General features: G+C 38.2%; 1 protein-coding gene across 5 annotated transcripts; it reads left to right on the top strand.

Annotated features, from left to right (window-relative positions):
• The first annotated feature begins 287 nt into the window (after window positions 1-287).
• LOC143887849 (protein PAF1 homolog) lies at window positions 288-16,588 on the top strand. 5 transcript variants are annotated; one of them, XR_013254404.1, is made up of 13 exons: window positions 289-1,614; window positions 2,062-2,130; window positions 4,393-4,500; window positions 4,605-4,785; window positions 4,953-5,032; window positions 5,128-5,247; window positions 5,881-5,986; window positions 6,115-6,201; window positions 6,546-6,614; window positions 6,887-6,961; window positions 7,044-7,196; window positions 13,764-14,076; window positions 16,288-16,588. XR_013254404.1 is itself a non-coding variant. In XM_077392067.1 (13 exons), exons 2-13 carry the CDS (start codon window positions 662-664, stop codon window positions 13,902-13,904), a joined length of 2,142 nt encoding a protein of 713 aa, XP_077248182.1. In that variant the 5' UTR covers window positions 293-455; window positions 576-661; the 3' UTR covers window positions 13,905-14,291. The 5 variants fall into 5 exon arrangements, 3 of the variants coding, with proteins under 3 accessions (XP_077248183.1, XP_077248181.1, XP_077248182.1); XR_013254403.1 differs by having other exon boundaries at window positions 16,240-16,588; XM_077392067.1 differs by lacking the exon at window positions 16,288-16,588 and having other exon boundaries at window positions 293-455; window positions 576-1,614; window positions 13,764-14,291.
• Window positions 16,589-22,611: the final 6,023 nt, after the last annotated feature.

Here is a 22,611-nt window from a genome sequence, read left to right as displayed (position 1 = left end):
GAAACAGAATGCATAAAAAATTAAAATAAAATTCCAATAAAATAATAAGTCTGGAGTGGAATCTGAATACCATCTCTTGGGGAGGGAAGAAACATCTTCCATCATTATTTGATTTATTTCCCCCTCTTATTTTGGAACCATGTCATTCCCGCCCCTCTAATTCCTTCCTTTTTAACTAGACATTGGAATGGGCTGAATCAGAATAGGATGCCAATTCCAATAGAACTCAGACCCAAAAATGAAAATCCACAACAAACATTTGCTTCTCCAGAATACGATCTTGTTTCAAATATTAGTGGAAGTAGAGAGGGAGAGTGTGTGTGTCTGCGCGGAGGGAGATAAAGAACGCGCGTTTTTAAGGTCTTCCTCCGGATCTCAATCACTACTCTCTCTTTCTCCTCAAAGATCATTCATACACCTTAATCCCAGTGTATACGACTCCCGTTTCATCAGCGGTAAGCTCTCTTCCACTCTCCATCCCATTCTCGTAAACCGATTCTTTCTTACTTTTCTCTTTAAAAATTCAATCTTCTCAAAACAATGTAACTAAAAACAAGATTTTTCTTTCTCTCTAGGGTTTTGATCTTCTTTTTAGCTAAAGAAGATACCAAACAGAGAATGAAATCTATTCCTGATAGGGTTTTAGCTAATTAAGTCATCCATGGCTTCCTTCAGACCCTTCCCTCCACAATCCTCTTTCACCCCTCCAAATCAAAGCCCTCTCCCTCCACCTCCTCCTCATTACAATCAAAATCGCAGCTTTGGAAGCGGTGGATCACACTCTTCTATCCCTCCTCATCCTAATTATAACCCTAATTCGAATGTTCACCATGGATATGGATCCAATTCCCAACCTTTTAAATCGTCAAGAACTCAAAACGATCACCATCATCATCAACAACAGCAATCACAACAATACCCATTTCCGCCCCCACCCATACGACCCTCATCGTACGGTTTACCTCCTCCACCGCCCTCGTCCTCCATGAATTCACACCAACAACCCCAACCCCAACCCAAGTCCAATTACTATCCCTCTTCTCTATATCCTCCTCAGTTCAACCCCCACGAGCCGCCCCCACCTCCTCCCTCTTTCCCCCCTCCTTCTCTCCCTCCACCCCCTCCTCCTCCTCCTTCCCACCCCAATCCTCCAATTCAGTCTTCTTTACACAAAGAAGCTTCTATTGGTAATCATAGAGAACATAAGATTGAGGTAAAAAAGGATGCAAATGGTGCCAATTGGCGTGAAGCGATCCTCCCGAAAGATGTTGTCCCTTCTAAACAACAGAAGGCTTCTGGTGCTCCATTGGGGAAAGCTCCTCAGGTTGCAAATGGTCCATCTGCGGCTGTTGGAAGGGTTGAGACAGAGGAAGAGAGGAGAGAGCGTAAGAAGAGGGAGTACGAGAAGCAGAGGCAGGAAGAAAAGAGGCAGCAGCAGTTGAAGGCGTCCCAGTCGACTGTGCTAAATAAGACACAGGTGTTATCTTCTGGTGTCAAGGCACACAACTCAACACCGGGATCGCGCGTGTTGGAGAGGCGAAGTACTCCGTTGTTGGGTGGTGAAAGGTTTGATAACAGATTGAGGAAGCCAACGACGTTTTTGTGCAAGTTAAAGTGAGTATGTTATAAAGAATTCCTTACATCTTTCGTCTATTCTTATTGGGATTGCTTTTTCAATTTGCATCAGTTCACAGTTGCACTTGAGTTTTCAAGCACCTACATTTATTTATTTTAAAGAATGGCTAACCTCACTTTTGTTAATTTCCATGCATTTTTTTTTCGCTTGGGAATGTGAATTTCATTTTCAAAAAAAAAAAAAAAAAAAAAAAAAAGAGTTTATCATGTTTGATCATTATTGGTCGCTGAGCTTTGCTCTCTCTCTCTCTCAAAAAATCATTGCCATTCAAAAAAAATAAAATCATGTTATAATGGGTTTTGGTTGGTAATTGAATTTCACTTTCTCCGGCTAAGTATTTTCTTAAATAATGCACTCTGATTAATACCCATTTTCTTTATGTTTAATACTGAATCTTGTCTCCTGTTATGTTTTACTCTTTGAAGGTTCAGGAATGAGTTGCCAGATCCAACAGCACAGCCGAAGTTGCTATCTTTGAACACTAATAAAGATCAGTATGTTATCTTATTCTGGGAATCTTCCATGAACCGTATGCTACATTGCTTTAATTCCAATGTCACAGCTGTTCTCAATGCATAAAGTCATGTTGTGTACTAAATAAATAGCCTTTTTTGTTTTCCATCTAATTCCCATGTTTGATGAGTCTAAAATCACTCTGTTGCCTGCATGACTTACATATGTCATGGGTGTAGAAGTAGAATTTCATCAGTTGTGTTTGAATAAATTAGTCTTTGAATGAAATGGTCGTTACTATCCAGATGTAGTTGATGTTAGAAGTAAGATGACGTCATAGTGGACTCCCCTTAGTCGACTCCCTTTAATCTTGGCCGCCTTCTGCCTTTTGTCCTACAAAGTCAATAAAAACTCCTTTCACTCCCGAGTTATGACCGCGTCGATCGAGTACTTTTCTGCGTCAACTAAGTACTCGACCTCGTCATGCCAAGTTGACGAGGAATTTCTTTGGCCGCATTTTGACCTTCATCCGCATTTTGAACCACTGGTTGTAATCATTGGAAGAAGAAAAGAAAAGAACAAGAAGGGAAGAAGACGTAGATGTATCAGTTCAAAAAAAGGGGAAGAAGACGTAGATGTTGGAATGCTTGATTAGGATTGTTATCTCTCACCCCCATCACATATAATCAACTCATATTGAAAGAGTAAAATACCCATAAGTTGGGGGTCATACATAAATAAGACTAGTAACTCTCCCTACATACTTGTCAAAAAAAAAAAAAAAAAAAAAACTCTCCCTACACCCCCTCAAGTTGGTGAGTAGCCTTGCTGTAACCGAGGGCTGACCATCCCTTTTGTAAGAAAATCCACAGGTTGGTTTTCAGATTTTACAAATGGTTAACACACTTCTTAAGATGCTTAAGATGTTTTCTTTTCTCTATTAAATTGTCTGCCAACTTCAATCTGCTTCGTCACGATGTTTATTGCAGTTATATTGTCACAATATAATTGCATAGGCGGGTCTGACAAAAGGGATCTCAACCATAAGAGTTCAGCCACTCCGTGAGCCATTGTCCTATACTCTACTTCAGTGCTCAATTGAGCTACAATTGACTATTTTTTACTTCGCCAAGCAACAAGGTTGCCTCGAACCATTGTGAGGTAATTGGAGATAGATCCTCTGTTATCAACTGAGCCTGCCTAGTCAGCATCTGTGTATGGTCCAATCTTGAAGTGACCTTGATTATTGATTTGTAATCCTTTCCTTGGAGCGTACTTGAGATACATGATAATTTGCTCTATAGATGAGAAGTACAAGGGGCATGTATATATTGGCTGATAATGCTTATTGGATATGCATTGTCAGGCCTCGTAAGGGATGAACAGAGAAGACGACATACAAACTTAGAAATCTTCTTTTATTTGATAAAGGACCCCTTCTTTATCACTTTGCATATGATCAGAATCGATAGGAGTTTCCACTAGTTTAGCCTCCAATTGTAGAAATCATCTTGTAAACATAGGAACCAGTTGTAGAAATCTCAATGCATATGTAAGTTTTCACTCTTAACATTACCCAAACTTAACCCTAATTGTAGGAACTAAATCAAATAAACATTTAATCCCATCACTGAACTTTTACCCATATTTTGAGGCATGAAACTGTAAAATACTGCAAAACAGAGATGCTTGCGGTGGATCTTGAGTACACAGAAAACAAATTTCCTGTGAAAAAATTCTTTCAGAACTTTCTTTTTTACTACACTGCATCATATAGTCAGCGCCGATAGCAAATTAATGTATCTGAATGAGTTTATAAATATTCAAGGCGAGTGTTTATAATGAAACTTGATGGATGTACGGCACTTCTATTTTTTTGTACCTTATATATTTCTCTTATGAAGTGGTAGTGATTACATGGATTTAATCGTCGATCACATGTTTTCAAACTAGTTGCATTTGAAGTATACCATTGAAAAGTGTAACTATGCGATCAGAGAATGGCATTGATTTAATGTTTTGAGTTTACTAGAATAGCAGTTTTATTTTATGGAATCTTGACGACATCAACCTTCGTTGATGTCCCCATCACTGGTGCTTGACGATTTCTTCCTATAGTAGTCGCTAGTTGGTAGCCATTGCAACCAAAAAACAAAAATAGTAGTCCCTAGTTGGAATTTTGAAACCAAAACTTTTTTGAGCAGACAAAAAGCTACTATTAGTTGTCTTTTGATTTGTTTGAGTTTAATTGAGTTTATTGCCATATGCTATTCATACCTTAAAATTTTGGATCCATGTTGCAGATACACCAAATACACCATTACATCATTGGAGAAAATGCACAAGCACAAACTGTTTGTTGAGCCAGATCTAGGGATATCCCTTGACCTACTTGACATCAGTGTGTACAAGTAAGTACCTACCATAATTTTGGATTCGTATCTCAGATAGCAATCTTAATAATTTTCACTTCAATTAAATAATTCGGATTTGCAATTGTCTTTTCTTTCAACAGTACTCCCAAGATAAAGCCTCCTCTTGCTCCAGAAGATGAAGAGTTACTGCGTGATGGAGAGGCATTAACCCCTGTCAAACAAGATGGCATAAGAAGAAAAGACAGGCCTACTGATAAAGGTGTTTCTTGGCTGGTTAAGACGCAATATATTTCTCCTCTTAGCATGGATGCGGCAAAACTGGTATGAGTTACCTCTATGCTTTTAAAATCTTGGAGATCAATGGCATTAAAAAAAAATAATCTTGGAGATCAATGCCATTAAAAAAATAATAATCTTGGAGATCAATATCATGTTACCATTAAAAAATAAACATGTAATTTCATATTTTTTCCTGGACACTTTTGCAGTCGCTAACAGAAAAACAAGCAAAGGAACTGCGGGAAACAAGGGAAGGTCGTAATCTATTCTTGGAGAATCTGAATAATAGGTTGGTTGATGCAAACCTATCCATGCTGTATTTCTTCAATGTAGAAATTTAAGGGAGTCGAGTACCATTACAAATCTTTGTCTTCATTTTCTCAGGGAAAAACAAATCCAGGCAATTGAAGATTCATTCAAGGCATCCAAATTATGCCCAGTCCATCAAACTAATCCTAATCTAGAGCCCGTTGAGATTCTGCCACTGTTACCTTATTTTGATCGGTATGCATCACAACTTAATTTTTTATGCATTGTACTGTAAATGTATAAAAGCTTTGTGTCGGGTTTGTGCATGTATGTGAAAGTACATGTTTCTTGATTTTTCAGAAATTTGAGTATCAGTCCATGAAATAGAATGGTTTATTTTGACGCCGGTATATCTAAAGATCTATGACAACACAAAAAAATTAAATACTTGTATGACTGTGCCACCAGAAATCTAAAAAAATAAACGGATAATTTTGAGTGGGCTTAGTCCTGGATCTGAGTGTTATGCATAGCCAAAAAATATCAAATGTGGCAAACTGTTTAATTTAATTGTAAGTAAAGTTAGAATATTTAACAAATGATGCATGAACAAATGTAAACAACTGTATACTGGTACATTATAGTATTAGACATATGTAAATAGTTTTCGAATGATGCAACAAAATAACAGCAAAGTAAATTAGGATCTCGTAAATTTTGCATCAACTTGCATGACAAACTGTTGAAATGGAGGAATCAGGTACTGGGATGGGTCAGAGTGATTTGAAATTAGTATTATTTGATACAAAATTTTATTTTCATCACATTGTTATCACACCATTTTCTTATTGACATTGAGGTAATTGGACCGTAATGTCTTTGTATCAGGTATGATGATCGGTTTGTTATGGCAGCCTTTGATGGTGATCCTACAGCTGACTCAGAATTATACAATAAGTTAGATCAATCTGTTCGCGATGAACACGAATCACATGTGAGCTTTTTTTCTTTTTTTTTTCCGGAGGGGGGGGGGGGGGGCAGGTTTACACTTAAGTTAGATCAATCAGTCTCAGTCATGTTCCATCCATCTCTATGCTAATTTACCCTTAATGTTCAAGACAGGCTATCATGAAAAGTTACGTAGTAACAGGTTCAGATCCGTCTAAGCCAGAGAAGTTTTTGGCATACATGGTTCCTGCACCAGACGAGGTGGAGTTAACATTTTCTCATTGCCTTCTCTTCTGCATTTTAAAGATGGCTCCTTTTTCCTATCTCATGAACATTAGCTACTTTATGTTTTCAAGTATGGTGAAAAGTGATCATGGTAGATGTTCATTGTATTTTACCAGGATTTGCTAATACTGATATGTTCATTTGGTGGTTGGTACCTGCAGAAGAATTGTACTTATTTAGTTTCAGCAGCAGTTAAATTTAGGGAACATGAATCTAATACCCTTACCTGTTAGTTGTTGGTATTCGTAAAGTTTGTTACTATAATAAAAGAATATTCTCATCGACTATGTCTCGCTAATTCATTTTCTTTATGGTGGCAGCTGTCGAAAGATATGTATGATGAACATGAAGACATTCAGTATTCATGGATTAGAGAGTATCACTGGGATGTATGTGTCAAAGATGCTGTGCTGTTTGTTTTTTCTACGTTCATTTATATTAATGTCTGGTTGCATGTGGTTTACGGGTGATTGTGTGCGTCCATAGGGATTAGTCCCGCCCTCAAATGGCGTGGGGATACCCTATATCATAAAAAAAAAATGATATTAATGTCTGGTTCTGCTTAAACATATGTTTGCGCATCAGATTGCTCAATTGAAGCATTTTCTAGGGGACTAGATAGTTCAAGTGGAAATTGAAAATTTGCCTCCTCATTCGACAGGTAAGGGGTGACGATGATGCTGATGATCCCACTACATACCTTGTCAATTTTGATGATGAGGCTGCACGCTACTTGGTATTGTTTTGGATGGGTCCGCATTTTGATATGATAGGGTGAAGGTTGGACTTGACTCCCGTCACTTTTCCTTGCAATGCAGCCTCTTCCCATGAAGCTTGTTTTACAGAAAAAGAGGGCAAAAGAGGGAAGATCTGTTGACGAGGTCGAACATTATCCTGTACCTTCAAGAGTGACTATAAGGTGGAGAGCAGCTGAGGAACTAAAGGAATCCGGAGGAATGCCCTCAAGTCAGGTATTATAACTTCACCATCTCCTAGATTATATGGTTTCAAATGTCTCGGGTATGATATTTGATGATAGTTATGAGTGTCAGAAAAAGATATGCGCTTAAAATGTATGCATTTTTAATTTGCTTCGCTATTTTTAAAATTAAATTTTTGTGTTTTGTTTTCTTGCTTACTCACCCCAATTGTTTTGGGACAAAGGCTTAGTTGAGTTGAGTTGAGTTGAGTTTTCTTGCTTACTCAAAAGCTAGGGCGTTGCATTTTTACTGGGACAGGATGCCTGAATAAAACTTCTTGATGGTTTCTGACATGGCCAATTGTGATTCAAAGATAATTATCTGGAAAATCCTCAGGTGATTGTACTTCCTTTCTGAAGTAGTTTACTATGGATGGGGGTGAACTATCTTGGCCATGAAAAAAGTCAGGAAAGTTGTTTATGGTGTTAAGAGATAAAGTATTTTAACCTTTATTTCTGTTGTTTATTATATATTTTATTATAATGAGTAACTACTGAGTAAGTTGGATGGGCCCATCATAATGGTTGCCCTAGTTTTAGTTATAGTATATACTATATACTAGAAAGTCGTAGTCCTAGTTAAATTCTTATTGTTTTTTCTTTATTTAAAGAAGGGGATAATATACTTCGGGGAGATGAAAAAATTTGTGAGAATCGATTGAGAGCTTCATCCCCAATTGCTGTGGATTCTCGATGTTTATATCTAGGCAGGTTGCTAAATTTCTAGGTGTATTCTTAGAACCAAGGTGGGTTTCTTGTATTATCTTCTTCCTGTCTTCACTATTGCCTGGATCTTTACGAGGTAGGTCTCTTGATTTGTGAAATTAATGTTTACCTTCTCTGCTTCTAATCTTGGCTTGTGAGTTTCTTATTCTTTGATTATTCCCAATTCATTTTTGTCAAATCCCATGGTTTTATCTGTTGTTTTCTTTCCTTTTTCTTTAATCTTATTTCAAATCTAAAATCATGGTTCCTTGCATGTGATTTGTTTTCTTTATTCTTTCCCAATTCCAAATGTCACGGTTTTGTTCATAATTTCCAACAGCTATCCTGTTTGTTTTATTGATCTTTCTTTTCTTCTTTCAGTCTTCTATATTTTTTTTTCTGAAGAAGTTCAGTCGTCTATATTTCTTTTTCAGTTTTCTGCGTACGCCCAGTTCTAGCTGCTGTGATTTATTTCAATATTTTTTTTAACGTGTTTGGAACTCAGTTTATTCCTAATCTTCATCTCTTTAATCACGACCTATCAGTATTCATCTTATCTATTACGTAACCCTTATTTTTGCTGCCGTGTTCATTTCTTCTCTGTTTACTTTGACTTGTTCTTATTCCTAATCTTTTCTTTCTTGATACTCCTATCGGTCAATCTACTAGAGGTTGATGGAGGCATGTTCAAGGACCTCAGTTGGTATCATATTCTTTTTGGGAGGCTTATTTACTTTTTGATTACACGTCATGATATTGTGTTTTCTATTAGTATAGTGAATCAGTTTATGCATGCTCCTACTGCTGATCACTGGGACGCAGTTCAACTCATTTGGTGATATCTAATGGGTGCACTAGGTACAACAATTATTTTCAAAAAGAGATTGCTTGAGAGTGGGGAAGTTTTTCTGATGCAGATTGTTGAATCGGTGATACATAATCACCTTCTCTTTGTATGTTTTTTATTTTGTTGTGAGTGGGTCCCACTTGGTATGTTAAGTGGGGTGTTTGTAAATACTAAAAAAAAGGGGTTTAAAAGAGGGGTTAGAACTTGAGAGTGTGAGGCTTTGAGAAGAGTAGAGAGCTGGAGAAAGTCTAGGGCAAGAAGAAGGGTTTTCTCTTGGGGCTCTAGGAGGGCTTTTGTGGTGAAGCAAAAGCAAGGCTCTCTACTTGGTTACTCAAGGTGTTAAGAAGAGAAGGGAGGAGAAAAGGTTAGAGCAAAAAGAGGGGATTCTCTTGGGCTCTTGGAAAACTTTTAGTGGTGAAGCAAAAATGGTTTTTTTTTTTTTTTTTTTCTCATCTTCTTGTTTACTCAAGGTGTGTTCTTCTTCCATCTTCTTCTCCATTGGATTTTGTCTATTGTAGCACAAGCATTGTGTTGGAAGATTTTCCAACTACTTCTTGAAGGAGGGTTTTTTCCATGTACTCGGTGTGGAAACTTGGAGGTTATTTTGTGGGTTGGGGAGAAGGGTTTTATCGATGGATTTTACCGGTGGAGGTAACATTGTACTATTTTGGTTATAAATAGTGGATTGAATGTTGCCTTGTCCGTGGAGTAGCACATTGTGGTGAACCACGTATATTCTTGTCTTCTCGTGATTGCTTTTGATTTACCCCCTTTGTGGTTATGGTTTTTTGGCATATATTTTCTCCATCTTGTAGTGCAAGTTCTTGGGTATTTCCATGTGTTCGTCGGTGGTAGATCGGAGGTTGTTAACAAGTGGTATCAGAGCGTCAAGGTTTTTTGCACACAAGGTGTTTGTGAAATTGCTTGAGAGAAGCAAGGTTTGAGAAAATGACTAGCAACACATTTAAGGTGGAGCTCTTTGATGGGGAGACAAACTTTGAATTATGGAAGATGAAGGTAAAAGATTTGTTGATCCAAAATGGGTGTCACAAAGCTTTGGGGGGAAAGGAAAAGAAAGCGGTTAGCATGTCGGATGATGATTGGGAAGACATGGACCTCAAAGCTATGTCTACATTCCGGTTGAGCATGTCTAATGATGTTTTGTTTAACATTGCGCTTGAGAAGACGGCGGCGGGTTTGTGGTCAAAGTTGGAGAGTATGTACCAAACTAAGTCTCTCACAAACCGGATATTCTTGAAGAGAAAGTTGTTTTCTTTAGGAATGAAGGATGGTTCAAATGTTTCCAACCATCTAAATGAGTTTAACAACATTCTTTGTCAATTGGAAAGCGTTGAAGAGAAGATGAAAGATGAAGACAAAGCGGTAGTTTTACTTTGCACTCTATCGGAATCTTATGATCATTTGGTTACTACTCTAAGTTGTAGTATGGGTGATTCTCTTGACTATGATTCGGTGTGTAGTACTTTACTTGCCGAAGAACTCCGGAAAAGGGTTTCTTTGGGGAGTTCAATAGAGGTTGGATCGGAAGCCTATATGATAAGAGGTAGAGGTAAGGACCGTGGTGGCTCTTCGAATAGTTTTTCAAGAAGTTAGTCAAGACCCCGATCTAAGTTGAAGGGGCAGGATGGAAAGAATGGTTGTTGGAATTGTGGTGAAAGTGGACACTTCAAAAGGGTTGTCCAAGAAGGAAGAAATTCGATTCCGAAAAAGGCTTTAACTCCAGAAGTGAGAAAGGTAAGGAGAAGATGAGCGAAGATTCTAAGGAGGCAAACCAAGTGGAGGTAGCCGCATCCGGTGTAATAGAGGATGAGGTGTTGGTGGCGGATTGTAATTCGGATTTCATCAAAGTTGGGTTCTTGACACGGGTGCTACTCACCATATGTGCCTGCATAGATCTTGGTTTTCCACATATGAGGCGTGTGAAGGAGGCTTGGTGAAAATGGGAAATAACTCAACTAGTAGAATACTTGGTGTTGGCTCGGTTAGGCTGAGGATGTTTGATGGGATGATCCACACACTTGAGAATGTCCGGCATGTTCCGGATATGCCAAAGGGTTTGATTTCTTTGCCTACTTTGGAGTTGGAGGGTTGTAAATTTTCGGGTGGAGAAGGGGTCCTCAAAGTTTCTAGAGGGGCTCTTGTAATCATGAAGGGAGACCGGGTTGGGCTCTTGTACCATTTATTGGGAGGTGCCATGGTTGATGATGTTGCAAACATGGCGGTTGGCAAAGGGTATGGAAGAAGAAATGCAAGCGCTTCAAAAGAACAAGGCATGAGTTTTGGTGGTGTTTCCAAAAGGTCGAAAGTGTCTTGGTTTCAAAGAGGAAGGCTTGGTAAGTATGTGATTATGCATCAAGGTGGAGATTGTTGAATCGGTGATACATAATCACCTTCTCTTTGTTTGTTTTTTATTTGGGTCCCACTTGGTATGTTAAGTGGGGTGTTTGTAAATACAAAAAAAAAAAAGGTTTTAAAAGAGGGGTTAGAACTTGAGAGGGTGAGGCTTTGAGAAGAGTAGAGAGGTGGAGAAAGTCTAGGGCAAGAAGAGGGGTTTTCTCTTAGGGCTCTAGGAGGGCTTTTGTGGTGAAGCAAAAGCAAGGCTCTCTACTTGGTTACTCAAGGTGTTAAGAAGAGAAGGGAGGAGAAAAGGTTAGAGCAAAAAGAGGGGTATTCTCTTGGGCTCTTGGAAGACTTTTTGTGGTGAAGCAAAAAGGGTTTTTTTTTTGCTCATCTTCTTGTTTACTCAAGGTGTGTTCTTCTTCCATCTTCTTCTCCATTGGATTTTGTCTATTATAGCACAAGCATTGTGTTGGAGGATTTTCCAACTACTTCTTGAAGGAGGGTTTTTTCCATGTACTCAGTGTGGAGACTTGGAGGTTATTTTGTGGCTACATAGAAGGTTGGGGAGAAGGGTTTTATCGATGGATTTTACCGGTGGAGGTAACATTGTACTATTTTGGTTATAAATAGTGGATTGAATGTTGCCTTGCCCCATGGTTTTAAATTTCGGCCGAAACGTTTCGTTTCGGCCAATATATTTCGGTTTCGGTGGAAAACGAAACGAAATTCACAGTGAGTCGGAAAAGTATCAAACTTCGCCGAAACGAAAAGTAAAATTTCGGTGAAATGTTCGGAAATTTCGGTGAAACGTTTCGGAAATTTCGGTGAAATTTTTACAAGATTTCGTCCGAAATTTCTTACTGAAACCGAAACCGAAACCGAAATTTAAAACCTTGCCTTGTCCGTGGAGTAGCCCATTGTGGTGAACCACGTATATTCTTGTCTTCTCTTGATTGCTTGTGATTTACTCCCTTTGTGGTTATGGTTTGTTGGCATATAGTTTCTCCATCTTGTAGTGCAAGATCTTGGGTATTTCCGTGTGTTCGTCGGTGGTAGATCGGCGGTTGTTATTGGCGGTGGGGTCTCAGCCCCCTAACACAGATTGAGTAGGATCTCCTTCTGATAGATGTTGGACTATTGAGTATTGTAGATTTATAGATGGGAATCTAGTTGCTTCTCAGAGCTATAAGCAGAATGTCGTCGCACACTCTGGTGTAGACCCTAAACAACACTGCATTCTGCACACTCAAATGCAGAGGCTTTTCTCTTTGAGTTAACAGTTAACACCCTAGCTTTGGGAAACCTGTTTCCTACTTTATATGAAACCGGATTCCTAAAAGAAGGAATCTTTAGCTACAAGACATGGGACTTTTTTTTTATTTGAAATTCTGTGCTTATGGTTTCATACATAATATTATCTTCATTTTGATGGAAAATATTTTACGGAACCCTAGAAACATTTCGTTTTAAGTTTTGGGTGATTTTATACAATGGGTTTTTTTTTCGGAATCAGTTTTGGGTCTTATGATAAGTTGGCATTTGGGGGACTTGCGCTCCTTAGGCGTGATTCTATGGAACTTCATTCTGTTTGCTGTTAGGTGGGAGATATGGAAGGAAAGAAACCAGTGCACTTTTGATGTTCCTCACTCCACTCCTAAACGGTTGGCGTGGAACATCAGGTTTAGTGTTGCGAATTTGGTGTTGGTGCGTAAAAAATTCTGGTGACGGACTGAATTCTTGAGAATTGGATAGCAATCATGATGGGCAGGATTCCTAAGATGAAGAAATCTCTCCTAGATGGCAGCCCCACACTCTCAATCTTGTGAAGCTCATTTTTAATGGTTTCTCTTTGCAACCCCGACTTAGCAGGCATTGGAGGAGTTTTTAGGAATAGCGAGGGTGACATCTTCCACTCGTTTTGAGGTCCTATCGGTAGTGCTGATGCGTCAGAGGCTGATGGAAGGGTCACTAATTGTGGGGTGTGATTTATCTAACGTAGTGTTTTGGGCTAATGGTAATTCCGACAGGACGTGGAAGCTAGCTAAGTTCACTGATGGTATTAGAGATGTGTAGGTAGAAGAGAATCACCTTTGTTCGTGTTCCTAAAAATGCTAATGAGTTGGCTGACCATTTAGGTAAATCGGGAGTGACTAGAGATCTCTTGTTGTTCGGGGAATCCTTGCCCCTTACATGCACTTGTAAACCTTTTTCTGTTGAAGCAATTTATCTCTCTTCAGGAAAAAAAGGTCTGTTTTAATCTTCAGCATTCTATTCCATAATGCTATTTGTTTTTGTTTTTTATTTGAAATCGTCAGTGAAGATTATAGAATTATCAAAACGTTTTTTAACTTCTCTTTCTATCATTAAGTCTGTATCTTTTTTTTGTTATTCAGCTTCTATCATGTCGTGCTTATCGGATCTACATTTTTCACCATAATATGTTTTTAAAAGTCAGCATTTACATACAGATTGCCTCTTGGTGTTTAAATTTTGATAGTTTTTAATGTAAAAATTAATGTTCTGATAATGTTGGCTGGAGATATTAAGGAATTAAGAGTTTAGAACTACCCAAAACGTCGAGAAGCCCCGGTTGTCTGTATTTTCTGTTGACACAATTCCTTAATATCCCGACTTTATATCTTTCAGCAGTATGCAAACTCCAAGATTGATATTTTGAATTCAAAGAGAGGAAGGTCGGCTGGTGAAGATGGCCTTTCACCACGACATAAAATTGCACGAGGGCAAGACATGGATCAGTTTAGTGGAGCGGAGGACATGTCTGATTGATTATTGATGATGCAATAGACCAAAGAGTGTCCTCGGAAGGAAAATTTTCCAATTCATGCAGAGATGTATAGTCAAGAAAAATTTCCAATTCATGCAGAGATGTATAGTACCCAACATTTATTATCCACGGCAGAACTAATGCAGACATGGATGTGTGCTCACAGAAGGCAAGGTAGAGTGTCAACCAAATTTGGATGATCATATTAATTAAAAATTTATGTACTTATGAATCATAGTTAGTGTGTATCCTATGCATTTGATCCTATGCTGGACACGGATATGTATAGGCAAGACATGGACACAAATCTTGTTTTATTTCTTGCAAGCATATTCGTGTGTATCCTACGCATTTGAGTTTTTCCATAATGATATATGCCTTTTATACCATTTCTATTTCCTCTGATTTAGCTGCTGCAATTTCGCTTGCTACTTTTTTCTTTCTCGGGTTTAAAATAATTGTACCTCAACGACACACTGGCACTATGATTTCTAACAAATCTCTTCAACTTTTCAAAGTTACTCTTGTTATAATTTTCATTGGTAAAGTATTAATCTACTGTCAGCTCCCATGCAAATATAGAAGGTGATTGGGATCTTTGGCCAATTGGATAACATGTTTACCTTAAGGAGTGGGGTTTCATATTAAGATGGAACTAGGTAGGGTAATTAAAGCTCCTTGTTTTTGCGGTTCAATCATTTTGTAGGAGTTAACCATGTCTGCAGATAGCTTTGAGATGAGTTTAGTCTTTAATAGTATTTAAGGATAGCTATCCGAGCATTTTCAAAATGTAAATGGCTTATTATTGAAACTATTAGTACAAGTTTGTGTTTGGGTTCGAGATTTGAGATAGTGATTATCCTGTAAACAATCAATTCATTCTGAAAAAGCAGGACGAATTAATCTATGGACAACATAGCAAACGTGAAAATTCATTTATTTAAATGAATCTCTTATGCTTAAAACTAAAGATGAATAGCTCTGGTGAAGGCATATAATTCGACAAAGACCAGCCTGTTATCATGCATATAGCTCCATCAACTTCTGATACATAACGGTGGAAATATCATTTTCTGTTTTTCCTGTCTTGTAGAGATTTATTTATTCTGGTTTATTTATTTATTTGTTTGCTGTCCTCAAACTAGCTAAATGCAGCTTTTAGATCGGCACCTCATCTTTCCTTTAAATCAGCATTGTAAGTCATCAGCCACAACCAAGAAAAATTATTCCAATTTAGGTCCTATTTTTGAAATCTAACATCTATTTTCTACTGTCTGTTCACCCGGAAAATCTGCATGGATTTTACTCAGGTAGTGTGGTTTATGATTCCTTGTTTCCCCACAATAACCCAAGGTGCAAAAAAGCTTGGGAGTGGACTGGGAATGCTTTCTAATCTGAATTATTTATCTCACTGGGTCCAATGTTTATTATATTTTCTATCCATGTAAAAAATAAATATCCACATCTGCTCTTCATATGATCCTTTTGGCACTACTTTAAAATGTTATTCTATTTGGCAATTCAGCAAAGCTTTAATAGTGCAAAGAGAGATAGCCCAAACACTACTTGCTCTTTCTTGATTCAAGTATTCAATGGCCCATCATTTTAACTAATTCAGATGCAGATTTGGTCAGCTACAGGTATAGTGAAGAAAGTTTCCTGTTGATGTCCATTTCTTCCATGATGTGACTAAATCTCTGCATTGATCTAATTTTCTTGTAGTTTCTTTACTGAGAAGGATATATGCCTTTTGAAATTGAGCATATATCTGAATTCCCCCCCCAAAATTATGTTTTTTCACTGATAAATTATAGCACAAGCAAATAAACTATGAGTAATCATCATTCAACAGGAAGAAAAAGAAACTATGAGTAATTAGATTTTTTCCTCAACTTTTGTGATGTATGAACTTAGATTATGATGTTCCTTAATCAATGAAAATTGTCTTGTTTATTTGTCACATCATGCTTTGCTGACACTTCCTGTCATGTTAGAATTCACATTGCCAAAGTTCAGAATAATGTACTCACTGATAAGTAGAAAGAGAAAACAATGGTATAGCTGCAAGTCAAAGGAAAAAAAATAGAATACTTGGGTAGACATAAAATGTAAATTCATGTTACATATGCTACTTCCTCCAAGATACCGTGGTCAAATTTATGATCATATCTTTGTCCAGTTGCTTGATGTTCCTAGGAAAGCTAATTACACAGAAAACTGTGGTGAAGAGTGAGAAGATAAATTTAGCCAACATGTTAGTTTCTTATTTTGACATAATTGCTTACCTTTACTTTTTCTGTTTCTTTTTACTATGGAATTTATATTTTTCGAATACAGTATGGGCTACATTGTGTCTCAGTTAGTTTTTGGTGTTGGTCACTGAAGTTAAGGCTACCAAGGTTGCAAAAGTTAGCGTAGTAGATCAAACAGCCTCCACCATCACCATCATCAACAACGCCACTATGCTTGCAAATAATGGTCCCTTATTCGAGTTGGTCTTTGCTGAAGGATTGTCGGCGAGCCTCTCTTTATTGATGTAGAGTAATTTTTTTCTTAGTTTCTTGGGAGTAGGTTTTGTCAAGTGACCATGTGGGTTGTATATATTGCTTCAATTGTAGCCCTATGTGACCGGACCTAGGTCTGTTGGTTGGATTTTAATGTTATATGCCATTTTGTGCTTGGATGATCTTCATAAGTTTTGGCCAATTGGATTGCTGCCTCTTGTCATCGCCTAGGGTATAGCTGCCAACTTTCATCTTTGGGATGAGACCCTAGATTGTGTAAAGCATCATTTCTCTTTTCTTTTTTAAAAAAAAATAAAAAAATAGAACTTTGGGTGTTCTTATCATGTAATATTTAATTATTATATAATAGAGGAATGCTACACTCACAGGTGCCCTTGCTAAAAAGGGGGTAAAGCGCGCCCCCATTCGTCAAACTCCATTTAAGTTTTTCAACCCGGAATTTATCTAGGAAACCGGGCAACACATTAAATTTTATTGATATTAAGCGAAAGATACAAGAGGAGGACGTATCCACCTTGCCTCAAAACCCAAAAAAAAAGAAGGAAAGAAATCGTGTAGACCGAATATTAGGAATTCTCAATACATCATACCTTAAAGCCCCCTTGTAGGACTAAGGAGATCTTTCCATTCCCAAAAGAATTGATTACATTTCATATCACATACGAAATTAGATAAGGCTCTGTTCACTTCTTTTCCCCGTAAAGGAAATGAAAGGATTTCGTTTTCCTTTCCTTTCCAGGTGACATGGCAGAAGAGAAAGGAATGAAGAGGAAAAGGCTTCGTTTTCCATGGAAAGCCTCTTTCCGATATATTTAATCGGAAAGCAAATCTCAAGTAACAGGGAAAAAGTCAATTTCCACGTTATTTTTAGCCTTTAAATAAGAAATTCTACATCTGATAATAGCGTTTCCTGAAAAAGAAGTGAACACAGAAATTCTGTCTTGTCAGGAAAAAAAAAGGCTGTTTTCCAGGGGAAACAGCACCAAGGAAAAGAAGTGAACAGAGCCTAAGAGAATTCGCTGCTTGATTGCCTTCTCTATATTGGTGGGTTAACCTAAGCTTTTGATCTAAAAAATGAGATCTTTTATAGTCTCTCGCTTGGCCTCTTCTCAAGAATTGGATTTGAACCAATATCAAGCTATTTTCCCTTTAGTAGATCGTGAGTGGGTATGTCGGCGCGGGTTCTTTGTACATAAACCCTTGTGAAGGTTTCGTGGAGTTTCAGCAGTTCTTCCTCTTCCAGGATAAATTCTCCTGTGGGTGCCTCATAAAAAGAACTAGCAGGTACCCCCATCTCTCGCCTCTTAGCATTCCTAAGAACCGAGTTTCCCCGTCTAAATCCGTTTTTAGGTGGAGAAGAGACTCAAGGAAATCTATTCTAATGAAACCCCTACTAATGTCGTATCCCAGCCAGCTAAACACAAACTTCCCTATCTCCGGTGCATATCCGGGCCAACCACAGCTCTCGTGTAGTTCTTCACTACTTGTACAAGAAGGAGTCTCTTTGTAATAACTTATAGACCATGGAGGCTCCTTACTAGCGTTGAGCATCTCAATCAAAACCTTCAATCCAAACCTATCTAAGGTCATCTAAAATGCCTCTCAATTCAGTACACAAGTTAGCACCAGCTTCATAAAAATTAGAAAAAAACAAAGATAAGCATGCACATGATATCTAAGGCTTTGTTTGGTTGCATGTAGTTACCTCGCAGAGTAGTGGTGAAAGTATTCAACAAAGAGGATACAAGCCAAGTAGCTCCTCGTAGGGCAGTGGTAAAGTGTCGTACGTTTGGTTGCATGTAAACCACGATGCATGGAAACATAGGAAAACCAGAGAAACTGATGTCAGCAAGCCTTCAGTGCCGGAAACACAAATCCAGCAAAATTTCAGGAAACCCAGATAGAGCCATAAACGCTAGGAAACTAGAAATCTGATAAAAATCGATAAAAACCAGAGATAAACCAAGAATCGTTGGGGCATACCTCTGGTCAGGGTTTGAAACTGAACTTTGCTAAAGGGAATCCTAGACCTTCAGGTTTTTGAAGGGTCCTTCATGATTAATGGAACAAGATAGATAATGTTGGTTTTTGAAGGGTCCTTCTGGGTTGCTGCCTTCCACTTCTTCTTCTGCTTGGTCCTGAAAATGGACTTTTGACATCAGTTTTAGAGTTCATGAGTTCTGTCTAGAATTGCCTTCAGGATAACGGGAGTTACTCTCAGAGACTAACGTATATTGACTAATACAAGACAATCATATCAATCTTTTAATTTATTTTGACCATTTTATAACCGTTGGAAGGTGTTTTCGCTCTTTTTTTCCTTGGGTAATATGATAAATTCGCACCCCCTAATCAGATAATTCGCACCACTTTGACGTTAATTGACTTTAAAAAGCCTTAAAAGTAGGGCTGTAACTCGGGTCGGGCGGGTCGGGTTTTTTTCCGGAAAACCCACGATTCCCAAACCCGGCCGTACCCATGATAAATCTCAGGTCAGGTCGGGTTTTTTACGTTGACGCATTTTTTTTAGGGAAAACTCTTGTTTGGCAAGGCAACTCAACTCATAGAAGTAGAAAAACTCAAGCATGGCAAACTCTTTAGTGCATTAACTAATAACTGGTCCAAAGAGAATAAATTGATGCATTACCAAATGAAAATGATTATATACTCATATGAGATAAACAACAAACTATTTAGTGCATTAACTTTTTAGTTGAAACTTGAAACCCTAGAACTAAAGGGGGGAAACAAACAAAAGATGGAAAGAGTCCCTGTGATTGTGTGCGTGCGTGAGTTTTACTTTTAAGTTTTCACTTTAACTTAAGTAACTCGGGTCGGGTCGGTTCGGGTCGGGTCGGGCCCCTTCAAACCCGGCTTGACCCGAGATTCATGCGGGCTTTTGGATCGTAGACCCGGCTCGACCCGAAACCCGAAAAACATGAACCCAACCCAAGGTATTTTCGGGTCGGGTTTTACCCGACCCAAGTTGCAGCCCTACTTAAAAGCCCACATACTCTCCTGTAAAGGGGTGCGAATTTATCATCACCCTTTTTCTTCCACAAACCCCTATATAAATCTAGGGATCCCTTTTTTTTATTCTTCTACCACCTCTCATTTATCTCTCATAAGCATACTAATCCGTACTAATTTCACTTCATCTACTACTTTCTTCTCATCTAAAAAATTCTCCGGTCGTGGTTTTTTTTCAATAACGAAACGACCGAAATACCAAAAATGCTTTGTTCCACTCATGGTTTTAAATTTCGGGTGGGGACTGAAGCCGAAATTTTCCGAAATTTCATTTTTCGCCATTTACCAAATTTTGAATTTCGGTACTTTCAGTAATTTTGGTTCGAAATTTCGATTAAATGGCATTATTTATTTAAAATAAGTGTTACAAATTTCGGTCCAAAATTTCGGACCAAATTACCAAATTTCAGACCGAAATTTCGGTTTTCGGTGGGGTCCGAAACGGTTACCGAAACCGAAATTTTAAACCATGGTTCCAGGGTAACACTGTCCAAAACGAAATGGTGAATAGAATAGAATCGACAACTTAGGTATCCATAGTGGAACTTGGTTTTTTGAGGACTCTGGTCTAAGTGTAAAATCATACAGAAATCTTATCCCTTTTTATGGCTAAACCCTATTGTGGAATTGGGTTTTTTCAGTACTCGTTTAACATGTAAAATCCATACAGAATATCATTTCACCCCAATTTGACTATTATCAGAATCTCAGATCTTCAGAAATGGCTTCTCAGATCTCTAAAGAAGATTTCTGTTTTACTTATTGCTATGTCCTTTACACTTGACTGTGACTACCCATTCAGAGATTAAGGTTAAATCATTTTATGTACTGCAATCCATTTTACTCGCTGTGATTGTACTTCTCAAAGTCATGGTGCAATTTACAGTCTGAAACCCATACAATCTGATTGAATCAATCAAGGATTATCCATTGTTTTGTGTATCCAGATATCCATCTGTTTATTTAGCAATGTTTTGTGAGGTAGTGAGCGGTTTTCACAATCAGAAATCGATGAGCTGAATTAGTAACCATTTGGCTGAAATTTACAGTCTATCCATAATTATCAATATTCATATGTTGATAATTTCCCTATGGCCCGTTTTGGTGCGGCACTTGCCATGGAAAAGGTCAGGAAAAAGGGCTTGAATTCCTTCAAACTTTCCATCATAATGCCATGGTTAATACATCATGTTTTCTCCCTCAGCCAATGTGGCAGCCATTATGACACGAACAAAGTGGCCAGGACCAGTGCTTTTCTCTTCTCTCTCACACACACACATCACCCTCTTCCATCCCTCTTTTTTTTTTTTTTGGCCTTTTTCCCGATAACAGAAAGTGTTTTTCTCCTTTATTTTCTTTCTCCTCATCTTGCTACGTCGTTTCCTTGGGTTGGAAAACCCGAGGAATGCAACTGAACCAGAACCTAATGGTATCCATATATAAGGAAAATGATTGGGAAGAGATATATCAGTCTCTTTTGATTACTTGGGAGACCTAGCAGCAGCGGATCAATGACTGCAGAGGGGCTGATGTACTTCACGTCACAAAGATTCGGTGGGGTTGATTGCCACGTACACTGCTGTTGGGTGTCCCAAGTAATCAGAAGGGGGGGATATATCACTTCCCAAATGATATGGTCATAGAGAGCGGCCAGGCGCGGTCACTTTATGAAGATTTTCCATTTGAAGTTAAACTGAGGAAAGTGGTTGTTGGTCCCTAGCAAACTGTGTTTTGCTCGGTTTGGTTATAAAACTGGTTTCCTTACCCATTCAACACCGGCAATACGGTCACATAGTGTCCACCCATGTGATCCATCGGATGTGAACACTCATTTCTTTTTCAGTCTTTGATAATCACTTGTAACAGACTCTTGTTTTGCTGAAATTAATATGCATGGATTAGGAAGGAATAATGTGGAGGTGGTTTCTCTTTTACTTTAATCGGGAAAATATGCCCACAAGAAAAGGGTTTTCCTTCAAAACGTGTTGGCAAAGCTTGTTGTTCTTCTAAGTTGTATTAATGCTAACCAAATGCTGGGGGTGGGACCCACATGTGGTAGGTAAGTCAATTTTGTTGCGTGGGTTCCACATCCCTTATGACCACCCACCCACGCTGTTGCTGTTATTGTCTTGGTACCACCCACCGAAAACTGAAATTTCGATCCGAAATTTGGTAATTTGGTTGGAAATTCCGGACCGATTTTCCGAAATTTCGGTCCAAAATTTGGTCCGAAATTCTGAACCGAATTTCCAAACTTTTTTTTTAATTAAAAAATGGCATATTCCGAAATTTTGGACCGAAATTCCAAAAATGGCAAAATAATGAATTTCGGCATATTTAGGTTTCGGTCCCCACCGAACGGTCGAAATTTAAAACCATGCTCGGCACTAGGAGTCTAGGACACACTTTGGAAACTTTCAATGGTGACAAGGACCTAAGGTTAATATTGTCATTTCTCACCGCATTTCAGATTTCAGTTTGCTTCTTGCTTTTCTGCTTCTCAACTTTGGATGCTCCTTAATTATTACTCGAGTAATCGTGAAAATTACCCTAACTTTTCACTTAAATTGCAAAAACAACCTCTTTATTACACGAGTAATCATGCCGAAATTTGCATGATTCTGCACTAAATGCAATGAGAAATGACAGCCTGTATTTAAATAAAGCATACACCCAAGACCCGTATATGCACAGACATTTCGACAGAGATGAGCAGAGATGAAGGGTATTTCTGTCATTATGACTGTTTCCGACGGTATGGCTGTTTAGCATATTATACGTTATCTCTTCCACGTTCCAGCAAACGCAATTAAGAAACGTAAGTGATATATTCAATCTCTTTTCTCCCTGGTCCAGCCCCCTCCAGTGTATTTACACTACAAGGGGGTGGCCAAGGGAAGAAAAATTGGTGAATATTTAAGAAAAATAGAAATGTTAGATATCTGCACAAAACCCAGATGTCTTTTCTCCTTTAATTGGCTCGTGAGAGCTTCTTTAGGAAAAGTAATATCCTTTTGAGTCGACAGCTCTTTAAACACTAAAAGACAAGATGACTTAGCAAAATTATCAAAAATGGTTGTGCTGATATCATTTCCCCAAAAAGCAACCCAGAAAAAAAACAAGGCTATTTAAAATAGAAAGAAGGCCCATACGG

This window comes from Tasmannia lanceolata, unplaced genomic scaffold (genome assembly GCF_043159265.1).
Source record: "Tasmannia lanceolata isolate RefF3 unplaced genomic scaffold, GAP_Taslan_0.1 ptg000012l, whole genome shotgun sequence".
Lineage (NCBI taxonomy): Eukaryota > Viridiplantae > Streptophyta > Magnoliopsida > Canellales > Winteraceae > Tasmannia > Tasmannia lanceolata.
Note: the sequence above shows the minus strand (reverse complement) of the source record. Positions and strands in the feature narration are given on the sequence as shown.

Coding starts and splice junctions, on each gene's coding strand:
- LOC143887849 (XM_077392066.1), top strand. CDS start 662: ATGGCTTCCTTCAGACCCTTCCCTCCACAATCCTCTTTCACCCCTCCA. Junction 5,033..5,127: donor TTGGAGAATCTGAATAATAG/GTTGGTTGATGC, acceptor TCATTTTCTCAG/GGAAAAACAAATCCAGGCAA. Junction 6,615..6,886: donor TTAGAGAGTATCACTGGGAT/GTATGTGTCAAA, acceptor CTCATTCGACAG/GTAAGGGGTGACGATGATGC.